The sequence below is a fragment of the Argentina silus genome (genome assembly GCF_951799395.1).
Source record: "Argentina silus genome assembly, chromosome: 2".
Taxonomy (NCBI): domain Eukaryota; kingdom Metazoa; phylum Chordata; class Actinopteri; order Argentiniformes; family Argentinidae; genus Argentina; species Argentina silus.
In genome coordinates this window covers 23,813,444-23,834,207 of record NC_139656.1, presented here as the reverse complement: position 1 = coordinate 23,834,207, position 20,764 = coordinate 23,813,444, and the positions used below count along the sequence as shown (strand labels likewise).

General features: G+C 47.5%; 1 protein-coding gene across 1 annotated transcript in view; it reads left to right on the top strand.

Annotated features, from left to right (window-relative positions):
• The window catches only part of nlgn2b (neuroligin 2b), a gene marked incomplete at both ends in the record, with an annotated part of 32,077 nt that extends 11,703 nt beyond the window's left edge, over positions 1 to 20,374 (top strand). Inside the window, 6 exons of the mRNA XM_083665152.1 lie at positions 5,632 to 5,781; positions 16,043 to 16,228; positions 17,781 to 18,046; positions 18,392 to 18,545; positions 18,781 to 19,147; positions 19,408 to 20,374. Of these exons, the coding sequence (XP_083521278.1) occupies positions 5,632 to 5,781; positions 16,043 to 16,228; positions 17,781 to 18,046; positions 18,392 to 18,545; positions 18,781 to 19,147; positions 19,408 to 20,374 (2,090 nt within the window). The remainder of the gene's footprint in view (positions 1 to 5,631; positions 5,782 to 16,042; positions 16,229 to 17,780; positions 18,047 to 18,391; positions 18,546 to 18,780; positions 19,148 to 19,407) is intronic.
• Between the last annotated feature and the right edge of the window lie 390 nt (positions 20,375 to 20,764).

The window sequence follows — 20,764 nt, the reverse complement described above, 5'->3', positions numbered from 1 at the left end:
AGTTAGTACCAAAAAAGGGTTCTTCATTTGTCCCTGTAGGGGCACCCTTTGAAGAACCCTTTTATCTCTAAGAGTGTAGACACATAGACATACATTCAACACTCTCATATCTCCTCTCTCTCATTCACACATGTACACTACACACACACACACACACACACACACACACACACCTCAATCCTATAACAAACGCCACTTCTTTGGCGGGGGGGGGGGACTAGATCTCAAACCTTTCTTGGTAGTCTGTGGGCAATCAACCACACGGGGGATGTTCTGACTGTCTTCTATCATGCACAACTCACAACTGAATCTTTTGTATGATATTCAATTCTTTGAATCCAGTGGACCATTGGACCATATCTTCTTTCTTGGTTTTCTTCTGGGAGTGGATGTTCAGTAGTACAGTAGACGTTACAGTACCCAGGGAGTGGAGTGTTATTGGGGGGGATATCTTATATTTAGGGAGGCTGATGTTTTGAAAAGGAACTTAGTAGTATCTGTTGGACAGAATGGAGCTCCTGAAGCAGTACTAAAGGCTAGCTAGGTGGAGGAGAGATCACACAGTTACTGCTTCAGGGGATTCATCTCTGTGTGTGTGTGTGTGTGTGTGTGTGTGTGTGTGTGTGTGTGTGTGTGTGTGTGTGTGTGTGTGTGTGTGTGTGTGTGTGTGTGTGTGTGTGTGTGTGTGTGTGTGTGTGTGTGGGTGGGTGGGTGGGTGGGTGGGTGGGTGTGTGTGTGCGTGCGTGTGCGTGTGTGTGTGTGTGTGAGTATGTGCGTGTGTGCGTGCGTGCGTGTGTGAAACTGACGTGTCTTGTGAATGTGTGTATGCGTGCGTGTGCAGATATGCACTCAGTGGGCACTTTATTAGGAACACTATACTAATACTGGGTAAGGCCTCCCTTTGCTCTCAAAACAGCCTCAATTCTTTGTGACATTGATTCCACAAGATGTTAGAAACATTCTTTTGAGATTCTGGTCCATGATGACATGATTGCATCACGCAATTCCTGCAGATTTTTCAGGTTCACTTTCAAGCTGTGAATCTCCCGTTCTACCACATCCCAAAGGTGTTCTGTTGGATTCAGATCCGGTGACTGGGAAGGCCACTGAAGAACACTGAACTCATTGTCATGTTCATGAAACCAGTTTGAGACGACATGGTGCATTATCATGCTGGAAGTAGCCATTAGAAGATGGGTAAATTGTGGCATGAAGGGATGCACATCGTCAGCAACAATACTCAAATAGGCTGTGGCATTCAAGTGATGATTGATCGGTATTAACGGGCCCAAAGTGTGCCGAGAAAACATTCCCCACACCATTACACCACCTCCACCATGAGAAGGTGTACAGGTGTTCCTAATAAAGTGCTCAGTGAGTGTATATCGGGGGTCTGTACCATGCTGTTTGTGTGTTGCGCTCTCCCATTCCTGGCGTCTCTAATTGCTATGGTTTAAAAAGAGACAGATCTCGCTAATCCAATTGTGCTGTTTCTTAACGGTGAAAAGAGAGAGGGAAGGATTGGTACAGGAATCTGGAGTAGAGGAGCAGAGTGACAGAAGAGAGATGAAAGAGAGAGGGAGAGGAGAGTGCTGAGAGCACAGGGGAGGGCAAAGAAAGAGGGGGAGAAAAAGGAAAAAAATAGTCGTGATGAAGACAAGTGCATGATGAAATGACGTTTATAGAGCTTTGAAAGTGGAGAGAGACGTAGAGGGAGGGAGGGAGGGAGGAAGAGAGGGTGGATGAGTGGGCTATTGGTAGGGGAAGGAAAGAGGGAGAAACGGAGAGAACAGGAGGAATGAGAGAGAATGCTGTTCCATATCAAGAGACGAGGAAGGCTTGAGATGAAGGGAGGGAGATGCAGTGCAGCAAGGGCGGAGAGAGAGAGAGAGAGAGAGAGAGAGAGAGAGAGAGAGAGAGAGCAGAGGAGAGGAGAGGAGAGGAGAGGAGAGGAGAGGAGAGGAGAGGAGAGGAGAGGAGAGGAGAGGAGAGGGGAGGGATAGTGGTAAGTTAGAATGAGAGGAGAGAGTGAATAGTGTGCTAGTGTCTTGAGGGCTGTTTTGAAGCAGGCAGGACAGTGAGGGCCTTGTTGGCCATGTAAGCCTGGGCTCGGGGCTCAGTAAGATGGCCTCCTCTCTGTTCCCCTCCCCCATCTGTACAGGGTCACTGTCACCGTACAGTTTTAGAGAGAACACACACACACACACACACACACACACACACACATTACGCTTACGGTCACACATGTACTCTTATCATTAACTCTTATCATTAACTCTTATCATTAAGTAGCATATGCATGAATACACATACAATCACTTTCTCACTCTCACACACACACACACAGACACACACACACACACAGACACACACACACACAAAATCCTTCACACTCTATCACTCACTGTGTGTGTGTGTGTGTGTGTGTGTGTGTGTGTGTGTATGTGTGTGTGTGTGTGTGTGTGTGTGTGTGTGTGTGTGTCTGTGTGTGTGTGTGTGTGTGTGTGTGTGTGTGTGTGTGTGTGTGTGTGTGTGTACAGTATGTGCGTGTGTATGTGCGTGTGTCTGTGCGTGTGTGTGTGTGTGCGTGCGTGCGTGCGTGCGTGAGTGTGTTTGTGTGTGTGCATGCATACATTTACTGTATGTATGTGTGTGTGTGTGCGTGTGTGTGCAACGTGGGTCAGTCGATACCCCTGCTGCCAGGTACGGTCCTGTGCTCGAGCTGAGAAAAGATTTTCATAAAGAATGAATGAGAACTAGATACAGAGTGAGGAATATTTCCATCCATAATGAATATGAACCACATCTATAATGTGCACATCACATAGCCTACGTTAATATTCTAATATACATATATATACAGCACATGCTGATGCCTCATCGTGCATTATTAATATATATATATATATATATATATATATATATATATATATATAATGCATTATTAATCGGTAATGAAATGTTAGTCCAGATGTGAGACAGTCACTGAGTGAAATGTCTCACAGGAGTGGAATGTACACCTGGACAGGCAGGTGGTAGAACGCTCGTCTCCTCTGAATCACCACACGTGAGCACGCACACACACACACACACACACATTCCGCCCACTGTATACATGTGGGACACTCCAAAAAACACTTCCATTTCAGACTAATGTTCTTTTAGCACTCATTGACTGACACAGCCTACAGAACACACACACGCATCCCTGTTCCATCATCCACCCACACACAAAACATAAAACACTCAGAGAGAGAGAGAGAGAGAGAGAGAGAGTGGGAGATGGGAGCAGGAATGGGACTGGGAGCACTGAGAGGGAAGGAGGGAGGGAGAGAGATAGAGAGAGAGAGAGAGAGAGAGAGTATATCTCGTATCTCGTATCTCCCACAGGATGCTAGACTCCTTAGCCCCCCTGCTTGAGATAAGTGACACTCTCCTGTCCTCAGCGTACCAGTGTGAGTATGTGGAGTAGTGTGTGTGTGGAGTAGTGTGTGTGTGTGTGTGTGTGTGTGTGTGTGTGTGTGTGTGTGTGGAGTAGTGTGTGTGTGTGTGTGGCTGGTGACTGACTGGTGACGGAGGGAGGGCTGATCCATTAGCAGAGCGTCACACCCAGGGCTCTGCCGGCCTGGTAATGCTCAGATAATTGAACTTGTTTACATCTCCTCTGGGAAATCAGTAGGGGGCTCACAATACACTGGAGGGAGAAGAGAGGGGATGGGAATGGAGATGTGTGTGTGTGTGTGTGTGTGTGTGTGTGTGTGTGTGTGTGTGTGTGTGTGTGTGTGTGTGTGTGTGTGTGTGTGTGTGTGTGTGTTTGGGTGTGTGAAAGAGAGGGCTATAATATATAATATGTTTAGTGTGACGGTTCATGTCTCTTGTGTCATGTAATGTAAAGTGGAAAGGATGATTGCGTGTGTGCAGAGATATGTATACCGGTATGCACATATACATTGTATGGTGTGTGTGTGTGTGTGTGTGTGTGTGTGTGTGTGTGTGTGTGTGTGTGTGTGTGTGTGTGTGTGTGTGTGTGTGTGCGTGCGTGCGTGCGTGCGTGTGTGCTTGCACGCGAGTGATGCGCTCTGGTGCATGTGTAACCTGAGATTCAGGTGGTGATGCAGGCGGGTGTGCAAATACGTGAGTAGAATGTGTTACCACGGCAACAGGCATTGAGTGAGTCAGTGCAATGGAATGGCTGGTGCGGTTCTATTAGAGAGAGAAGAGGCAGTTTCCATAGCGACTCAGCATCGCAGCTGCCTATGCATGAGTGTGTGTGTGTGTGTGTGTGTGTGTGTGTGTGTGTGTGTGTGTGTGTGTGTGTGTGTGTGTGTGTGTGTGTGTGTGTGCGCGCGCGCGTGTTTGAATGTTCTTGTGTGAATCCTGTGTGAATCTCTCTGTCCGTGAACAGACCTTGCCATGTACAACTTCATTTTATCTAATCCTTTCCTACCATTTTCTTGTGACATGACCCCCCCCCCCCCTCTCTCTCTCTTTCTTTCTCTCTTCCTGCCTGTCTGTCTGTCTCTCTTTCCCCATCTCTCCTCTCCAGAAGCTCATCAGGGTAAACAGATGCTGTGGCTGTTATTTATGTTTCCACTTGGTCTGGCTTTCATATGAATTATCCACAGGCCCTGAACAGCGCTCAGGATAACTGGGCAGCACTGGCAGGACTGGCAGCTCTGCTTTGTTAAAGACACACAGACCGTACCACAGCATCACAGAGAGAGGGGGGACAGAGACACAGACCGTACCACAACATTAAAGAGAGGGGGGGGGGGACAGAGACACAGACTGTACCACAACATTAGAGAGAAGGGGGGGACAGTGACACAGGCTGTACCACAACATTAGAGGGGGGGGGGACAGAGACATAGACAGTACCACAACATTAAAGAGAGGGGGGGGACAGAGACACAGACTGGACCACAACATTAGAGGGGGGGGGGGACAGAGACACAGACAGTACCACAACATTAAAGAGAGAGGAACAGACAGTAATATACTGCAGTGCTACAGAGAGGGGTTAGGAAGACCCACAAGGTGAACCACAAACATTGAGCCAAAGAAGGTAAAAAAAAAAAGACACACAGACCACAACAACAACAGTCTGATTATTTCAAATGATTCTAAATGATCTTAAATGGCTTCCTTTCTTTGTCTCCTTTCCTCCTTTCCTTCTCAGCCACCGAGGGTTGATATACTGCAGTAGGACTGAATAGTGCTTTCCCCTTGAAACATGAATTTCACCTATCATTAGTGTTAGTAGTGATGAAGGAGGAGACAAGGAGACAGACGTTTTGGGACAAATAGACGAGACAGCAAGAATCTCTGCAATGTACCCCAACACTAAAAGGGATTTAGAACGGGCCAGACATCTACAAGGACAGTGCTATAATTTGACTGGATGTTGTGTCGCATTGAGTAGAGATTATTGGAAACTATAGGGACGAGTTTCTTTTCAAATCTAGCCTGTTCTTGAAACTTCTTTTCCTTACAGGTTCCTAAAGTGTTTTCTGCTCTGTCTTTTTCTCTCACCCTCTCATGTTCCGTGTGTGTGTCTTTGGCGTGTGACCTTGCACACGTGTGTATGCATGATTGCGTACGTGTGTGTCCATGTCCGTCTCTTTCCTGCAGATATCCGTGATCGTCGGAAGAAGCCGGTGATGTTGTTCATCCATGGCGGTTCCTACATGGAGGGGTCGGGGAACATGTTTGACGCCAGCGTGCTCGCAGCCTACGGCAACGTCATCGTGGTCACCATGAACTACCGTCTGGGCGTGCTTGGTGAGTCTGCCGCCGCCTCACAGTGACATCACTTCCTGGAAGCACCATCAGGCCATTTAGGCCATGACTAAACTACTGTCATACTACTGATTATACACTAACCATACTACATATTTAGGCCTAAATGTAAGCTGTAATCAAACACATTTCAACATACTGTACTACCTCTCAATCATACTGAGAAACTGTCATCTGTAGCTCAACCATGTCGTTCACTGTAATTGGTTACATTTCTCTAGAGCCCTCCCCCTTACCCGCTTACTTATCTCATTGAATTGTGGGACTGAAAAACCGGAATGTACTTCCTGATTAGTCTGCAGTGAATTCATACGTACATCTGGGAAGGCAGCTGAAGTATGACATACTGGTACTTTAGCTACATACTCAAGTCTTTAGTCTCTTGACGACAGACTCAGACCACTCCCCACGCTCCCCACGTTAGAGTCTGTCAAACATACCTTGTTCAATGGTTACTTGGTAGTCAGAAGCGGGTGGGCAGTTGGCGTTCAAAACTAAATGACTGGCAGGTTGTTCCAACCAGCTTTTTTAGTTTTTTAGGCTGTTGGACATCTCCATTGCTAACTTCTAACGAACTAGCTAGCTTCCGTCAGCGAACAAAAAAAAACAACATAAGAGCGTGGGGATGAGTGAAGCGCTTTCTCATGCTCAGTAGAATCCACCTCAGAAATGTAAGGATAACCTAACAGGCATTGTGTCGGAGATACATCGGCTGTGAAAAGAGACGATGCATACTGAAAAAGCCTACTGAGTAGGTGGCAGGATAAACATTGGGTCACAGCCTCAGTGTTTTGTCTAAGGTTTCTCTCGGCTACTCAATGCCGTACAGTAGTAGCTATATGATCTGAGTGTGTATGGTTTGTCCTGTGTGAAGCAGTGGAGGCCGGTGGAGGTAGAAATCAGAGGACAGGCTCATTGTAATGCATGGATACGATTGGAGACCAGTAGCAAACACACTCGTTTGATACTGTTCCTCATACCGTTCCATGCATTACAATGAGCCCGTCCTCCGATTTCTACCTCCCAACACCCTCCCCTGGCGTGAAGCCTCTGAGCCACTGGACAGGAGGTTAGTCAGCTGTTCTAAGGGACTACTGACTACTGTCTTCACAAGTGTTTGTATCCACAATATCTGAGTTTCACATTGCGGTTTGCCAGGGTTGGGTAATATGATCTTGTTTGCTGCTGTATCAAGCCTGTCTCAACATATCAGAGTAATGCTAAAGAGAGACATGGGAGTACTTTAGGACCAAGTCCAAGAGCAATACTGTCCACAGACTGAAACGTGATCCAGAGTGTTCATTGGCAGAGCCAGTGGAGACTTGGAGCAGATTGAGACTTTGTCGAATTAGGAAGGTGCACCTGCAGCCTCTGTCATACAAACTGGAAACATTAGCGAGTGGAGCGTGAGAACAATCCGCCGTGTGAACTCAAGTTTCCTTAACGCACTATTTAATCCTCGCACTGCATGCCTCTATGAGGCACTGATCCAAACGCTTCTCAATGGTGTGCATCGTTCCCAAGCCATAGTAGCCTTTGCCTGTGTGATTTACGTGTGTGTGTGTGTGTGTGTGTGTGTGTGTGTGTGTGTGTGTGTGTGTGTGTTTGTGTGTGGGTGTGTGTGGGTGTGTGGGTGTGTGTGGGTGTGTGTTTGTGTGTGTGTGTGTGTGTCTCATAAATACTGTACACTGCACACACAAGGGCAAACATACACATACACACACACTGACACACAGAGGTACAGAGTGATCCTGCTGAGCGATGCAGAGGGATGATGCAGTGTCCTCGATTTCTCTAACATGGTTGAACATTTTGGTACGTGGGCGAGTAGACTAACCTCTCTCTCTCTCTCTCTCTCTCTCTCTATCTTCTGCTTTAAATGGGTTACTCTACCGTACTGAAGGGATTATGTGTGTGTGTGTGTGTGTGTGTGTGTGTGTGTGTGTGTGTGTGTGTGTGTGTGTGTGTGTGTGTGCGTGTGTGTGTCACACAGTATGTGACAGTGTATGTATATATATATATGACAAAATATTTTTATATTTTTGTTCAAAAGAGAAAGACAACTGCTCCACATTTCAACAATAGGGTTTACACATAATCTTTAGTACGATCCAGTACTTGCACCCGCAAGCTCACATATGCCAACCTGATTTCAGACTCTGCCTGTGCCTTTAAGAGAGAGATAGGGGGTAGGAACAGGAGGGAGGGAGGGTGGGAGGGAGGGAGAGAGAGAGAGAGACAGAGAGAGAGAGAGAGAGAGAGAAGGAGAGGTAGAGACAGATGAGAGAGAGAGAAACAGAGAGAGACAGAGCTAGAGAGAGGGAAGGAGAAACAGAAGGGGGAGATGGGAACAGTCTAAAAATAAACCATCAGAAGTGCTTTTTAAATCTGCACTGAAGCAAAGAATTCATTCAAACAAATGTTAATGCAATGTGGCCAAGGCAAACAGACATACACACTCACATAAGCTTACCCTTATCCACATACAATCTCATGCAATTTTATGAGGGTTTCAAGCAAAATTATACATTTGATGGATGTTTGGTTAATTCATGATATGCTGTTTAGGCTTTGTGAAAGAAGAACAATGGGTGAATTCTGATGCTTTGTGTTAGTCCAGAGGTGTTTGGCACGGTGGGATTTAAGAATGTGCCTCCAACCCAACGCTGCTCACCTTCCTCCTGCTCCAGGCTGCTCCAGGCCTATAGAGCCTCCTGATTTGTGCTGCACAGCCATCTGTTCAGACTAATTAACTAATTAACTAATTAATGAACTCTGGGGAAGAGCCCACCACCATCACTGGGCTGTGTGTGTGTGTGTGTGTGTGTGTGTGTGTGTGTGTGTGTGTGTGTGTGTGTGTGCGTGTGCGTGTGCGTGTGCGTGTGCGTGTGCGTGTGCGTGTGTGTGTGTGCGAGAACCATTCTCACCCCAGGAGGAGAGATGAAACACTCTCCTCTCCTCTCCTCTCCTCTCCTCTCCACTCCTCTCCACTCCTCTCCTCTCTTCTATTCTCTTCTTCTCATACTCGTACTGTAATTCTGTGTGAGAGTTCATCTTATCTGTTTATCCCCCCCCCCAACAAACACCAAATCCCTGAATTATGATTCCTCCTCGGATGCACTCAAGGACATTTGCTTTGAGTTATTAATACTTCGGCATAGAGCCTATTGGTTCGGATGTGCAGTATAATCTGGTAATTACAAACCTAGCTATATTGAATAAATAGAGCCAGTAAATTGGGATTTTAGTATTATGAAAAAAGAAGATGTTCCTATTATAATGAGGTGATCATTTTTGTTATTGTTGCATCTGGCTGTCAATTGGCCCGTGCAGATGTAGAGAGCGGAGGAAGCAGTTTATGAAATCAAAAGAGATGAGGGTGCAGTATTATGTCATGTAATAATGGTTCATAGAGGGACACAACACACCAGCATAGAACACAACTAGGGGAGGCTGGTGGAGGCAGAAATCGGAAGAGGGGCTTATTGTAATGCATGGAACGGTATGAGGAACGGTATCGATACCCTACCTCATAATGTTCCATGCATTACAATGAGCCCATCCTCTGATTTCTACCTCCACTAGCCTCCACTGATCACAATATACAACATCTTGCATAGCCCAACAGTAGGAGACTGGAGACAGTGTAAACACAATGTAAGATCATAACAGTACTATACACACAGTAGAATAGATGTTTTCATGAAATACAGAGATTCTGATAAAAGGACACAATTGACACGGTTGATCTCGAAGGTAACCAGACAATGCACAATGAGCAATTGCACTTATGAGTCCAATTTTACGCTGTTAGACACAGGCTCCTGTTTACAACAAAATTAAAAAGAACAAACCGTCCATGAGCAATTTACCTCAGAAAAAAACGCTGCTTCTCTGCTGCACAGCATCATCTGTGGGAGGAAAAACAGCTTACAGTAGAAGCTCAATCTGCACAAACAGACGCAATTTTACATGCACTGTATTATGCACAGTGCTGCTTAAAAGTTTGTGAACCCTACAGGGATGGTCATTATTTTTGTATAAAATATTAAAATGAACTTATAAAAGGTTTATCTAAACCCCAATTCATAATAAAGACATTCCAAATAAAGGACACAAACAAAAAAATATTAGATATTTTCATTGTTTATTTAACAAAAGTGGTTTATTTAACAAAAACTCTCATGTGTGCAAAAATATGTGAATCTCTTCAGTCAATAGCTTGTGGCACCTCCATTAGCAGCGCTAACTTGGAGTAAACGTCTTGTATAGCCACTAATCAGTTTCTGACATCTGTTTTGAGGGAATTTTGCCCACTCCTCCTTACAGAACTGGCATGAACTGGCCGCTTCAGATCCTGCCACAGTATATTCGATTTAGGTCAGACCTTTGACTTGGCCAATCCAAAACACAAATATTCTTTCTCCTGAGCCATTCTTTGGTAGATTTGCTTGAATGCTTTGGGTCGTTGTCTTGTTGGAAGACCCATTTTCAGCCCAGCTTTAGCTCCTTGACTGATGGCTTGACGTTCTGTTCAAGAATCTCCTGGTATAATTCAGAATTCATGGTTCCCTTAATGATGTGGAGTCGTCCAGGTCCAGAGGAGGAAAAGCAGCCCCAGATCTTGACATTCACACCACCATGCTTGACTTTTGGGATAAGGTTCTTTTGGTGGTAGGCAGTGTTGGGTTTTCACCAAACATAGTGGTTTTGATTGTGACCAAAAAGGTCAATTTTGGACTCATCTGTCCAGAGAACGGACTTCCAGAAACCTTCAGGCTTGTCCAGGTGGTCTCTGGCAAAGTTAAGACGGGCATTTTGGTTCTTTTTTGACAGCAGAGGCTTCTTCCTAGCAACCCTCCCATGAATGCCATTTCGACTCAGTGTTCTTCTTATTGTTGAAGCATCCCCAGTTACCTGAGATGCAGCAAGGGAGGCCTGCAAATCTCTAGATGTTATGTTTGGGTTGGCTTTTACCTGATTTATTATTTTTCTTGTGACTCTTGGGGATATTTTGGAAGGGCGTCCACTTCTAGGTCAAGTTGCTATCATTGTTAAATGCTCTCCAATTGTAAATGATTTGCCTCCACAGTGGACTGATGGAACTCAAATCTTGTTAAGATGATTTTATAGCCTTCCCCAGACTGATGTGCTCTCACTACCCTCTTCCTGATGTCCACTGAGATCTCCTTTCCTCTCGGCATGGTGTGTTTTGCATTGACCTGTATGGGTACCACAAAACTGACCAGGTTTCTTATGTCTATTTATCAGAGTACAGCCCAAACTCTTTCCTAAAGATCTCTCCTTTGATTGGTTCATTTGGTACCCAATTATTTACCCACCTGATTCTACTTACCTACTTGATTTAACCAATGCAACTTGGGGTTCACTTATTTTTGCACCTGCACTAATTTCTTTATAATTTAGTTTTTCTACTACACACATGATTTCCTCTAAACCAACATATGGAATTGGTAAAAAATAAACCTGTTATGTCAGATAAAAAGGACTGGTTCTGATTAAATAAAGATTTCATGGTAAAACCTAAAGAAATCTATTATTGCTCAAGGGGTTCCCATACTTTCAAGCAGCACTGTATATCTATAGGATGACCTCATTAAAGGACTGATTCATATACAGTACACAAATATCTCTCCCTCTCAGTCTTTCTCTCTTTTTTGGTTCCCCTCCCCCTAACGCACAGGGACATCGTTTGAGAACGGCAATATCCCTCCCTCAGGGGAGGCTGCTGGGGGTAGACTTCGGAGGACGGGCTCATTGTAATGCATAGAATAGAATGAGGAATGGTATCAGGCACACACACATGTTCGATTCCGTTCCATGCATTACAATGAGCCCATCCTCCGAAGTCTACCTCCACCAGCCTCCACTGCCCTCCCTTTATCTCAACTGTCCATCACTCTCCACCATCCAAAGGCCGTTTCAGTAATCTACTATGCTTTCTTTTGAGAAGTCATCTTCACAGCGTATCCTCTGTCTTTGGGTGCTCCTTCCCTTCTCTTTACCTGTTTTCTCCTCTCTTTCTCTCTGGGAACACACGCTTCACTCATTAACTAATTAACTAAATAATGAACTATTAACTAAATAATGTGTGTGTGTGTGTGTGTGTCTGTGTCTGTGTCTGTGTCTGTGTCTGTGTCTGTGTGCATGTGTGTGCATGTGTGTGTGAGAGAGAGAGAAAGAGAACCATGAAACACTCTCCTCTCCTCTCCTCTCCTCTCCTCTCCTCTCCTCTCCTCTCTTCCACTCTCTTCACGTATTCATGTATTCATAGATATGTTTGTTCAGTGACTGACTGGTCCTGTTCATTTCTGCCGTAGAGGACTACTGCTATGCACAGTAGTCTACACTCACTCCTATGTCTCTGTACACCTGAGTAGCTGGCCGCGCACACACACACACTCTCCTGCTGGTCACGCACACACACACACACACACACACACTCCTGCTGGCCGCACACACACACACACACTCCTGCTGGCCACACACACACACACACACACACACTCTCCTGCTGGCCGTGCACACACACTCTCCTGCTGGCCATGCACATACAAACACTCTCCTGCTGGCCGCACACACACACACACACACACTCTCTTGCTGGCCACACACACACGCACACACTCCTGCTGGCCACACACACACACACACACACACACACACTCTCCTGCTGGCCGTGCACACACACTCTCCTGCTGGCCATGCACATACAAACACTCTCCTGCTGGCCGCACACACACACACACACACACTCTCTTGCTGACAACACACACACACACACTCCTGCTGGCCACACACACACACACACACTCTCTTGCTGGCCGTGCACACACACACACTCTCCTGCTGGCTGCTCTCACGTTGGATCATTGAACAGTATAGGCTAATACAGAACCACTGGAGTGGAGAACAAAACATCCCAACAATATACACGACTCCTAATTGACTCACAGCACTGGCTCCATTCATTGCCAACTGTTTTATGGGTCAACTGTTCAATAGGTGTGTGCATGCGTGCGTGCGTGTGCATATGTGTGCATGCCTGTGTGTGTGTGTGTGTGTGTGTGTGTGTGTATGTGTGTGTGTGTGTGTGTGTGTGTGTGTGTGTGTGTGTGTGTGTGTGTGTGTGTGGTGGGTGGGTGGGTGGGTGGGTGTGTGAGTGAGTGCCTGTGAGTGTGTGTGTGTGTGTGTTGAATGATCCTATTGGCTGGTGTAATGTTACCAGAGCTCTCTGGATGACAATTGAAATGCTCTCTATCTCATATTTCTTCTCCGGTTTAAATCAACCTCAATCCATTACTCACTATCCTCCCTTTTTGTCTCCCCCCTTCATTTCTTTCTCTCTATCTCTCGCTTCACCGAGGTTGAAGACTCTCTTCACAGTTCCTTGGCCGTTACCTAAAGCGAGTGTTGAATATGCATGAGCTCGGCCTCGTAAACTGCTGCTCTCAGCGGTAAAGTCGGCAGGAAGCCCAACTCAGCAGACAGGAAGAGTATCGAAAAGAAAACTTACTGAGAGAGAGAGAGAGAGAGAGAGAGAGAGAGAGAGAGAGAGAGAGAGAGAGGAGCGACAGAGAGAGAACTGTGTCTGACTTATCTTAAATATATATAACCATATTTCTTCTCTCTCTCTTATCCTTTCGAGGGCTGAAAAGGAAGGGCTTTAGCTCATGTGAGCATGCCTGTATGTATCTGAGTGTGTCTGACCCTGACTCCATGTGTGTGTGTGTCATGTCTGTGTGCGTGTGTGTGTGCGCGCGTGCGCCTGTGTGTGTGTGTGTGTGTGTGTGTGTGTGTGTGTGTGTGTGTGTGTGTGTCCACTAGAAGATCTCTCTGACTGAAGCTCTGGATGGTTGCCAGGCAACAGAGGCAGACAGCTCAGCAGGAGGCTGCTATGAGAGACATCATCTTCACGCCTCTGGCTTTGGCCAGCGGTGTAGGTCATAAGTGACAGGTCAAAGGTCACTGAGTCACATGAGGCTAAGAGTCTGTGCGTGACTCGGATGATCCCACCCCTTAAGACACACAATATGAGATGCTAGAGTCTCAGTCATCGCTTTATCATCTGTCCAATCACCAAGCAAGGATTTACACCCAGCCAATCAGAGTGAGGATTCTGGACGAGGACCACCCAGTCACTGATCTCCATAATCAGGATCTTTATCTCGGTGTCAGTGTAACTCTTGATCAGATTTTTAATCCCCCCCCCATCTCTCTCTCTCTCCCTCTGGCCTCTCTCTCTCTCTCTCTCTCTCTCTCTCTCTCTCTCTCTCTCTCTTACATCTTCTGCGCTTACAGCTCACAGGTCAGAGGTCAGGTTGCTTTTGTGTTCAGTCCTATTTTGGTCCTCCCCGCCCCCTCATATTTCTCTCAGAGAGACAGACCTTGCCATGAACGACATTGGTTAATTTGATCTAATCTTTTCCTACCATTTTCTTGTGACGTAACCCCCCCCCCCTCTCTCTGTCTCTCTCTCTGTGCCTACAGAGCAGTTCAGAGGTCAGGTTGCTTTTGTGTTCAGCCCTATTTTGGTCTCTTTTCTTTGGCTGTGGAGCTCAGGGCGGTTAAAGCAGCACCGGATGAGTGAATGGCTGGCGTATGTCTCTCTCTCTCTCCCTCTGGCCTGCCTCTCACTCACTCTCTCTCTCTCTCTCTCTCTCTCTCTCTCTCTCTCTCTCTATACCTCTCTCTCTGCCCTCTGCTCCTTACAAACAGGGCCATGGTCCACAGAGAATACAAAAACCTCTCCTGCAGCTATGGAAGGTTTTCAAACATATTTTCCCATGTAGTGCAGCTCCTGGAGTTGTGGTTGCCCTGACCTACATGCTCTCAAACCATTGAGCTTGCATGTGCATTCTCTGCTCAAGGACAACACTGTCACAACACTGTTAGTGCTCTAAGTATTGTGGTCTCATAGCACAGCATGTATCTTACGATGAAAGAAGAAGCATGGTCATTTCCCAAACCTATACCTACGTCTCATACAGTACCCGAGACGGTGAGAAACAAGGCCTCTTAGAAAAAAAACTATTTTACTGTATAATCACCACTCATAGGAGGACCCTTCCTATCATTTGGTTATTCACAAAGTGGTGTCTATCACTTGTCGGGTTCCACCTGCAGTGTTCTTGTCAAGCTCCTCGCCTCATGCACCTCTTGTATGTCACTGCCAGAGGCGTTAATCATGGTTGGCATTGTTTACAGTCCGCCCATGCAGTAACTATCCAGTTCAAACCACCAATTAACCAGGCTGACAGGCAGGCCATGTGTGGCAGAGCTGCCCTCTGCTCGTAAAGCAAACCCCCCCCTCCCCGACACACAGATACTGTAACAGAGCAGTCACAGTGTGTGTGCAGGGTTTTATGTGTGTGTGAAAACACCAGCAACACCCATTAGCTGTTAAACACGGATATGGTGGAGATAATGGGTTTATAAGGTGGTAACAGGTTTTAGCATATCAAAAAAAAAAAAAAAAATGGTATGAGAGTGTGTCTGTGTGTGTGCGTGCGTGCGTGCGTGCGTGTGTGTGTATATGTGTTTGTGTGAGAGAGAGAGAGAGAGTTTGAGTGTGTGTGTGTGTGTATATGTGTGTGTGAGAGAGAGAGAGAGAGAGAGAGAGTTTGAGTGTGTGTGTGTGCATGTCTTATGTGTGCGCATTGGAAGCAGATGAAACACGTGTCTACTCTGCCTCTCCTCTCCACTAACGAGCTCTCTTTACTGCATTCATTTAACGACATGGGTATTAAAAATGAGTGTCATTGCTTTTATCAGATAATACAGTGCTTGACTAATTTGGCAAAGTTTTCCGTAAAAAGCACTTGAGGCTGCTAACAAGCTGAAGCCTCGTAAACACAGGCGACAGCCAGAGGATGCCATCTTTGTTTGTGGGGGACATTAAAAGCAAGGAAGCAATACTAAATTCTGTTTCTATCTCTCTCTCTAAATTTCTCCCTGCTCCGCAACCAACCTACATCATCTCTCTCTCTCTCTCTCTCTTCCGCCTCCTTTCATCCCTCTCTACTACCCACTCTCTCTTCACTCATCAATATGTCCTTTCTCTCTTCTTACTACTTTTGCACTCCTCTCTTACTCTTCCTGTTCTGTGAACAACTCTTTGGCTCTCTTTCTCTCTCTCTCTCTCTCTCTCTCTCTCTCTCTGACCCTACCTCTCTCCATCTCTTTATGCTCCTCTCTCTCTGCCTTTGTCTCTGTGCTGCAGGCTTCCTGAGTACAGGGGACCAGTCAGCCAAGGGGAACTATGGTCTGTTGGACCAGATCCAGGCTCTGCGCTGGCTCAACGAGAACATCGGTCACTTCGGAGGAGACCCTGAGAGGATCACCATCTTCGGCTCAGGGGCGGGAGCCTCCTGTGTCAACCTGCTCATCCTCTCCCACCACTCTGAGGGTAAGGGCTTGTCATCCTCATCCTTCATCTTCATCATCATTGGAGTGATCAACCTCATTTGCTTCAATATCAACAGTAGCAATATAACAAGCGTAAACAACAACAAACACCTCATCATCATTATCATTCCCATCATCATCATCAACAACAATAATATATGAACCTTTGTGGTCGTCATGGTCGTCATTGTCATCATTATAAATATCCATTATGTTTTAGCAATACTGTTGAGGGAGGTCTAATGGAAACTGTTGTCTCGTGGAGACGATTCCCTCTCTTCCGTCAGCGCCATTATGTCTGAGTGAGTGAGACAGTGGAAAGGCTTTGTGAGCTTTTACGACTACATATGTATATAAATATGAATGAGACAGAGTGGGTTATGAGATTAAACTTATGGACCACGTTAATATGGATATGACTCTCTGAGACTGTCTCAAATGATAAAAGGCATTGCGGGATCAGATAAATATGCATATGACCATATGAGGAGGTCGCCTTGGGCTTTGAATAGAATGATTGAATCGTTTGAGAGACACTTTGGGACTTTGTTCATATGGAAATGTCAGTATGTATGAGAGAGTGAGGTGATCGGCAGCCCTATAATGAGGACTGTAAATATGGACGTGTCTGTCTGTAGAGTAGAGTAAGGAGAGAGCAGAGCCTGAGACTTGAGCTGCAGCTGAGAAGAGTCTTAATTGATTTCACAGGGAGAGGAACGGAGGAGGGGGCACATGCAGAGTATGGAGGAGTGGGGGGGTGGGGAGAGGGGGGTGGGGGCCTTAATTATTAATGACAGAATCTGCAGATGAAAACAGAGGGACAACAAGGCACTTTACATAACAGTGCAGCAGTCCTCTCTCTCTCTCTCTCTCTCTCTCTCTCTCTCTCTCGCCTTCTCTCCCGCCCGCTCTCTCTCTCTCTCTCTCTCTCTCTCTATCTGTCCCCTCCCCTCCCCTTTCTCTCTCTCTTTTTCCTCTTGTTCCCTCCATTCAACACAACCACCAGACCCACCAGTCAGTGTTAATATCCACTGCTGTGTGCCAGGCTGTCGCCATTTTTCTTGTCGCTGCCTCCGTATGTGATGGAGTCACGGAATTTGCCAAGCCTAATGTTTACAATGATTTACTCCGGCTTTCGGGGAGCAGCGGTGTATCTGGAACACTGCTCGGCCCATATGTAGTGCTCCTCGGTGGCTCCTCCTCTGACGCATGCATCATTTAAAGCACTCACTCCGGATGGATTGCCTGGAAGGCCTTGTGAGTAGCGAGTGAGTGTGTCAGAGGAATGAAAAAAAAAAAAAGCCAGCGTAAATGGAGGAGTGAGTGCTCTCTCTCTCTAGTGTCTCTCTCCAGTGCCCTCTGTCCCACATATCCATCCTGGGTGACTCTGAATGACCGTCTTTTTGGGGCTGACCGTCTTTTTGGGGCTGACCGTCTTTTTGGGACTGACCGTCTTTTGACTGACCTGTCTTTTTGCCCCCCCCCCCCACACACACACACACACACACACACACACACACACACACACACACACACACACACACACACACTAGGTCTGTTCCAGAGGGCCATTGCCCAGAGTGGCTCAGCCATCTCCAGCTGGTCTGTCAACTACCGGCCCCTCATGTACACCAAGATCCTGGCGCGCAAGGTGGGCTGTAGCCACGGCGACACGGCGGAGCTGGTGGACTGCCTGAGGAAGAAGAGCTTCAGGGACCTGGTGGACCAGGACATCCAGCCGGCCCGCTACCACATCGCCTTTGGCCCCGTGGTGGACGGGGATGTGGTGCCAGACGACCCGGAGATCCTCATGCAACAGGTCAGAGTCTGCCGCCTTCTCCAGTCAGCAGTGCAATATGCCCGCTCCTGCGTTGTCTACCTCCCCCACAGTCTTTTATATGTATGACCCAGTGGAGGCTGGTGGAAGTAGAAGTCTAGAGGACGGGCTGATTGTAATGCATGGAATGAAACGTTCAGTCACGCGTTTTTTTTGTATACCATTCCATGCATTACAATGAGCCTGTCGTCTGATTTCTACCTCCACCAGCCTCCCCTGGTATAACCTGTTTACCTGTATGCTATGTCTGTTATATTGCTACTGATGATGTCTCCCTTTCTTTGTCCATTGTTTTGAAATGAGATGTTGTGTGTGTTTGGCCACCAGGGGGAGTTCCTGAACTATGACATCCTGCTGGGGGTGAACCAGGGAGAAGGCCTGAAGTTTGTGGATGACAGCGAGGGGGAGGACGGTATCTCCGCAGCATCGTTTGACTACACTATCTCCAACTTTGTAGACAACCTGTATGGATATCCTGATGGTGAGAGCTCTTTTTTATCCATGTCTTTATCCATGTTGGCGGAAACATTTTCAGGTAAATCGCTCGACTCCGATCTGTCATTGTGTTTCCTCACCTTTCTAAGATATTTTTTTAAATTAATTTTCTCTAGTTTCTGTGTAGGGTTCAAGGTATCTTTGCCCTTTCCAATCTCATCTCTCATGTTTCTCTCTCTCTCTCTCTTTCTTTCTCTCTCTGTCTCTGTGTCCTGCTTGAGGTAAAGACATCCTGAGGGAGACCATTAAGTTCATGTACACAGACTGGGCCGACCGCGACAATGGAGACATGAGGAGGAAGACCCTGCTGGCGCTGTTTACAGACCACCAGTGGGTGGCGCCGGCGGTGGCCACGGCCAAGCTGCACGCCGAGTTCCAGTCGCCCGTCTACTTCTACACCTTCCACCACCACTGCCAGACGGAGGCACGGCCCGAGTGGGCGGACGCGGCCCACGGCGATGAGATCCCCTACGTGTTCGGAGTGCCCATGGTGGGAGCCACTGACCTGTTCCCCTGCAACTTTTCCAAGAACGACGTCATGCTCAGCGCTGTGGTCATGACCTACTGGACCAACTTTGCCAAGACCGGGTCAGTACAGAACCAATAGAACACATCGCTGAGATAAGGCTGTGTGTGTAGATTGATGATGATGGGTCTTTGGCTTGTTATTATCATTTACAGACTTAAGGACTCTTGGAAGATTAGTTTGAATGAGGACAACAAGAGATCCTAATAAACCAAACAAAAACAAACTGTGATGTTTCCCAGAAATAACACATTAGTAGTTATGTTTAACGGGGTATGTACAACAAGTGTAATAATCTTCCCTCTCTCCCTCTCTCTATCAGGGATCCCAACCTGCCAGTCCCTCAGGACACCAAGTTCATCCACACCAAGCCCAACCGCTTTGAGGAGGTCATCTGGACAAAGTTCAGCTCCAAGGACAAGCAGTACCTTCACATCGGCCTGAAGCCCCGCGTCCGAGACAACTATCGCGCCAACAAGGTGGCCTTCTGGCTGGAGCTGGTCCCCCACCTGCATTCCATGCATGATGACATCATCAACTCCATCACCACCCGCCTGCCCCCAGGAGGCCCCCGGGCCCCTGGCAAGAAGGGCAATCAGCCCCCCAGGGCCGGCTCCACTCACCACCCCATCCTCTCCACCTACCCTCCGGACCCCGAGGTCATAGACAGCTCTGAGAAACCGCGCAAAATCCTGTTCCCTGACGAAGTGCGGGACTACTCCACGGAGCTGAGCGTGACGGTGGCTGTGGGCGCCTCACTCCTCTTCCTCAATGTGCTGGCCTTCGCAGCCCTCTACTACAAACGGGACAAACGCCACGAGCTACTGCAGAGGCGCCACCGCCGCCTGTCCCCCCAGCGTGGCACCGCCATGGGCATGGGCATGGGAATGGGAATGGGCATGGGCGTGGGCATGGGAGTGGTGGGCTCCCCGCCCCACAACGACCTGGCGCTGAGCCAGGAGGAGGAGCTCATGTCCCTGCAGATGAAGCAGCAGAGGGTGGAGCTGGAACACGGCACGCCCCTCCCTTCCCGCGGTCTTCACGGCGACCTGGAGCCACTGCGGCCGCCGGTGTGCCCGCCGGACTACACGCTGGCGCTGCGGCGGGCGCCAGAGGACGTGCCACTGATGACGGCCAACACCATCACCATGATCCCCAGCACCATCAGCGGCATGCAGCCCCTGCACCCCTTCAACACGTACCCCCCTGCTCCGGCCCCCTCCACCACCCCGACCCCCGGCCACAGCAACAACGCCCTGCCACACCAACATTCCACCACCCGTGTATAGGACCAGGCACAACCTCTGCCGCCCCACACTGGAGCTCTGCAGAGATGCGCCACACAAACTGCTCCTCTCCTCTTCTCTCCTCTCCTCTCCTCTCCTTTCTCTCACCGGGATTATCCTTCTCTTTTCTTTTTCTCTCAGACTATTTCTCTTGCGCACGCGCACGCTTTCTCTCATTGTGTCCTCATTTCTTCATACAGCTGCGTTATTGCCCCTAAATGTTGGGATACATGGCTGGGTCGAACAGCCTTTGGGCTGGATCAAAGATCCCCCCCCATTAAAACACACACACACACACACACACACACACACACACACACACACACACACACACACACACACACACACACACACACACACACACACACACACACACACATCCTCCATCCTTGT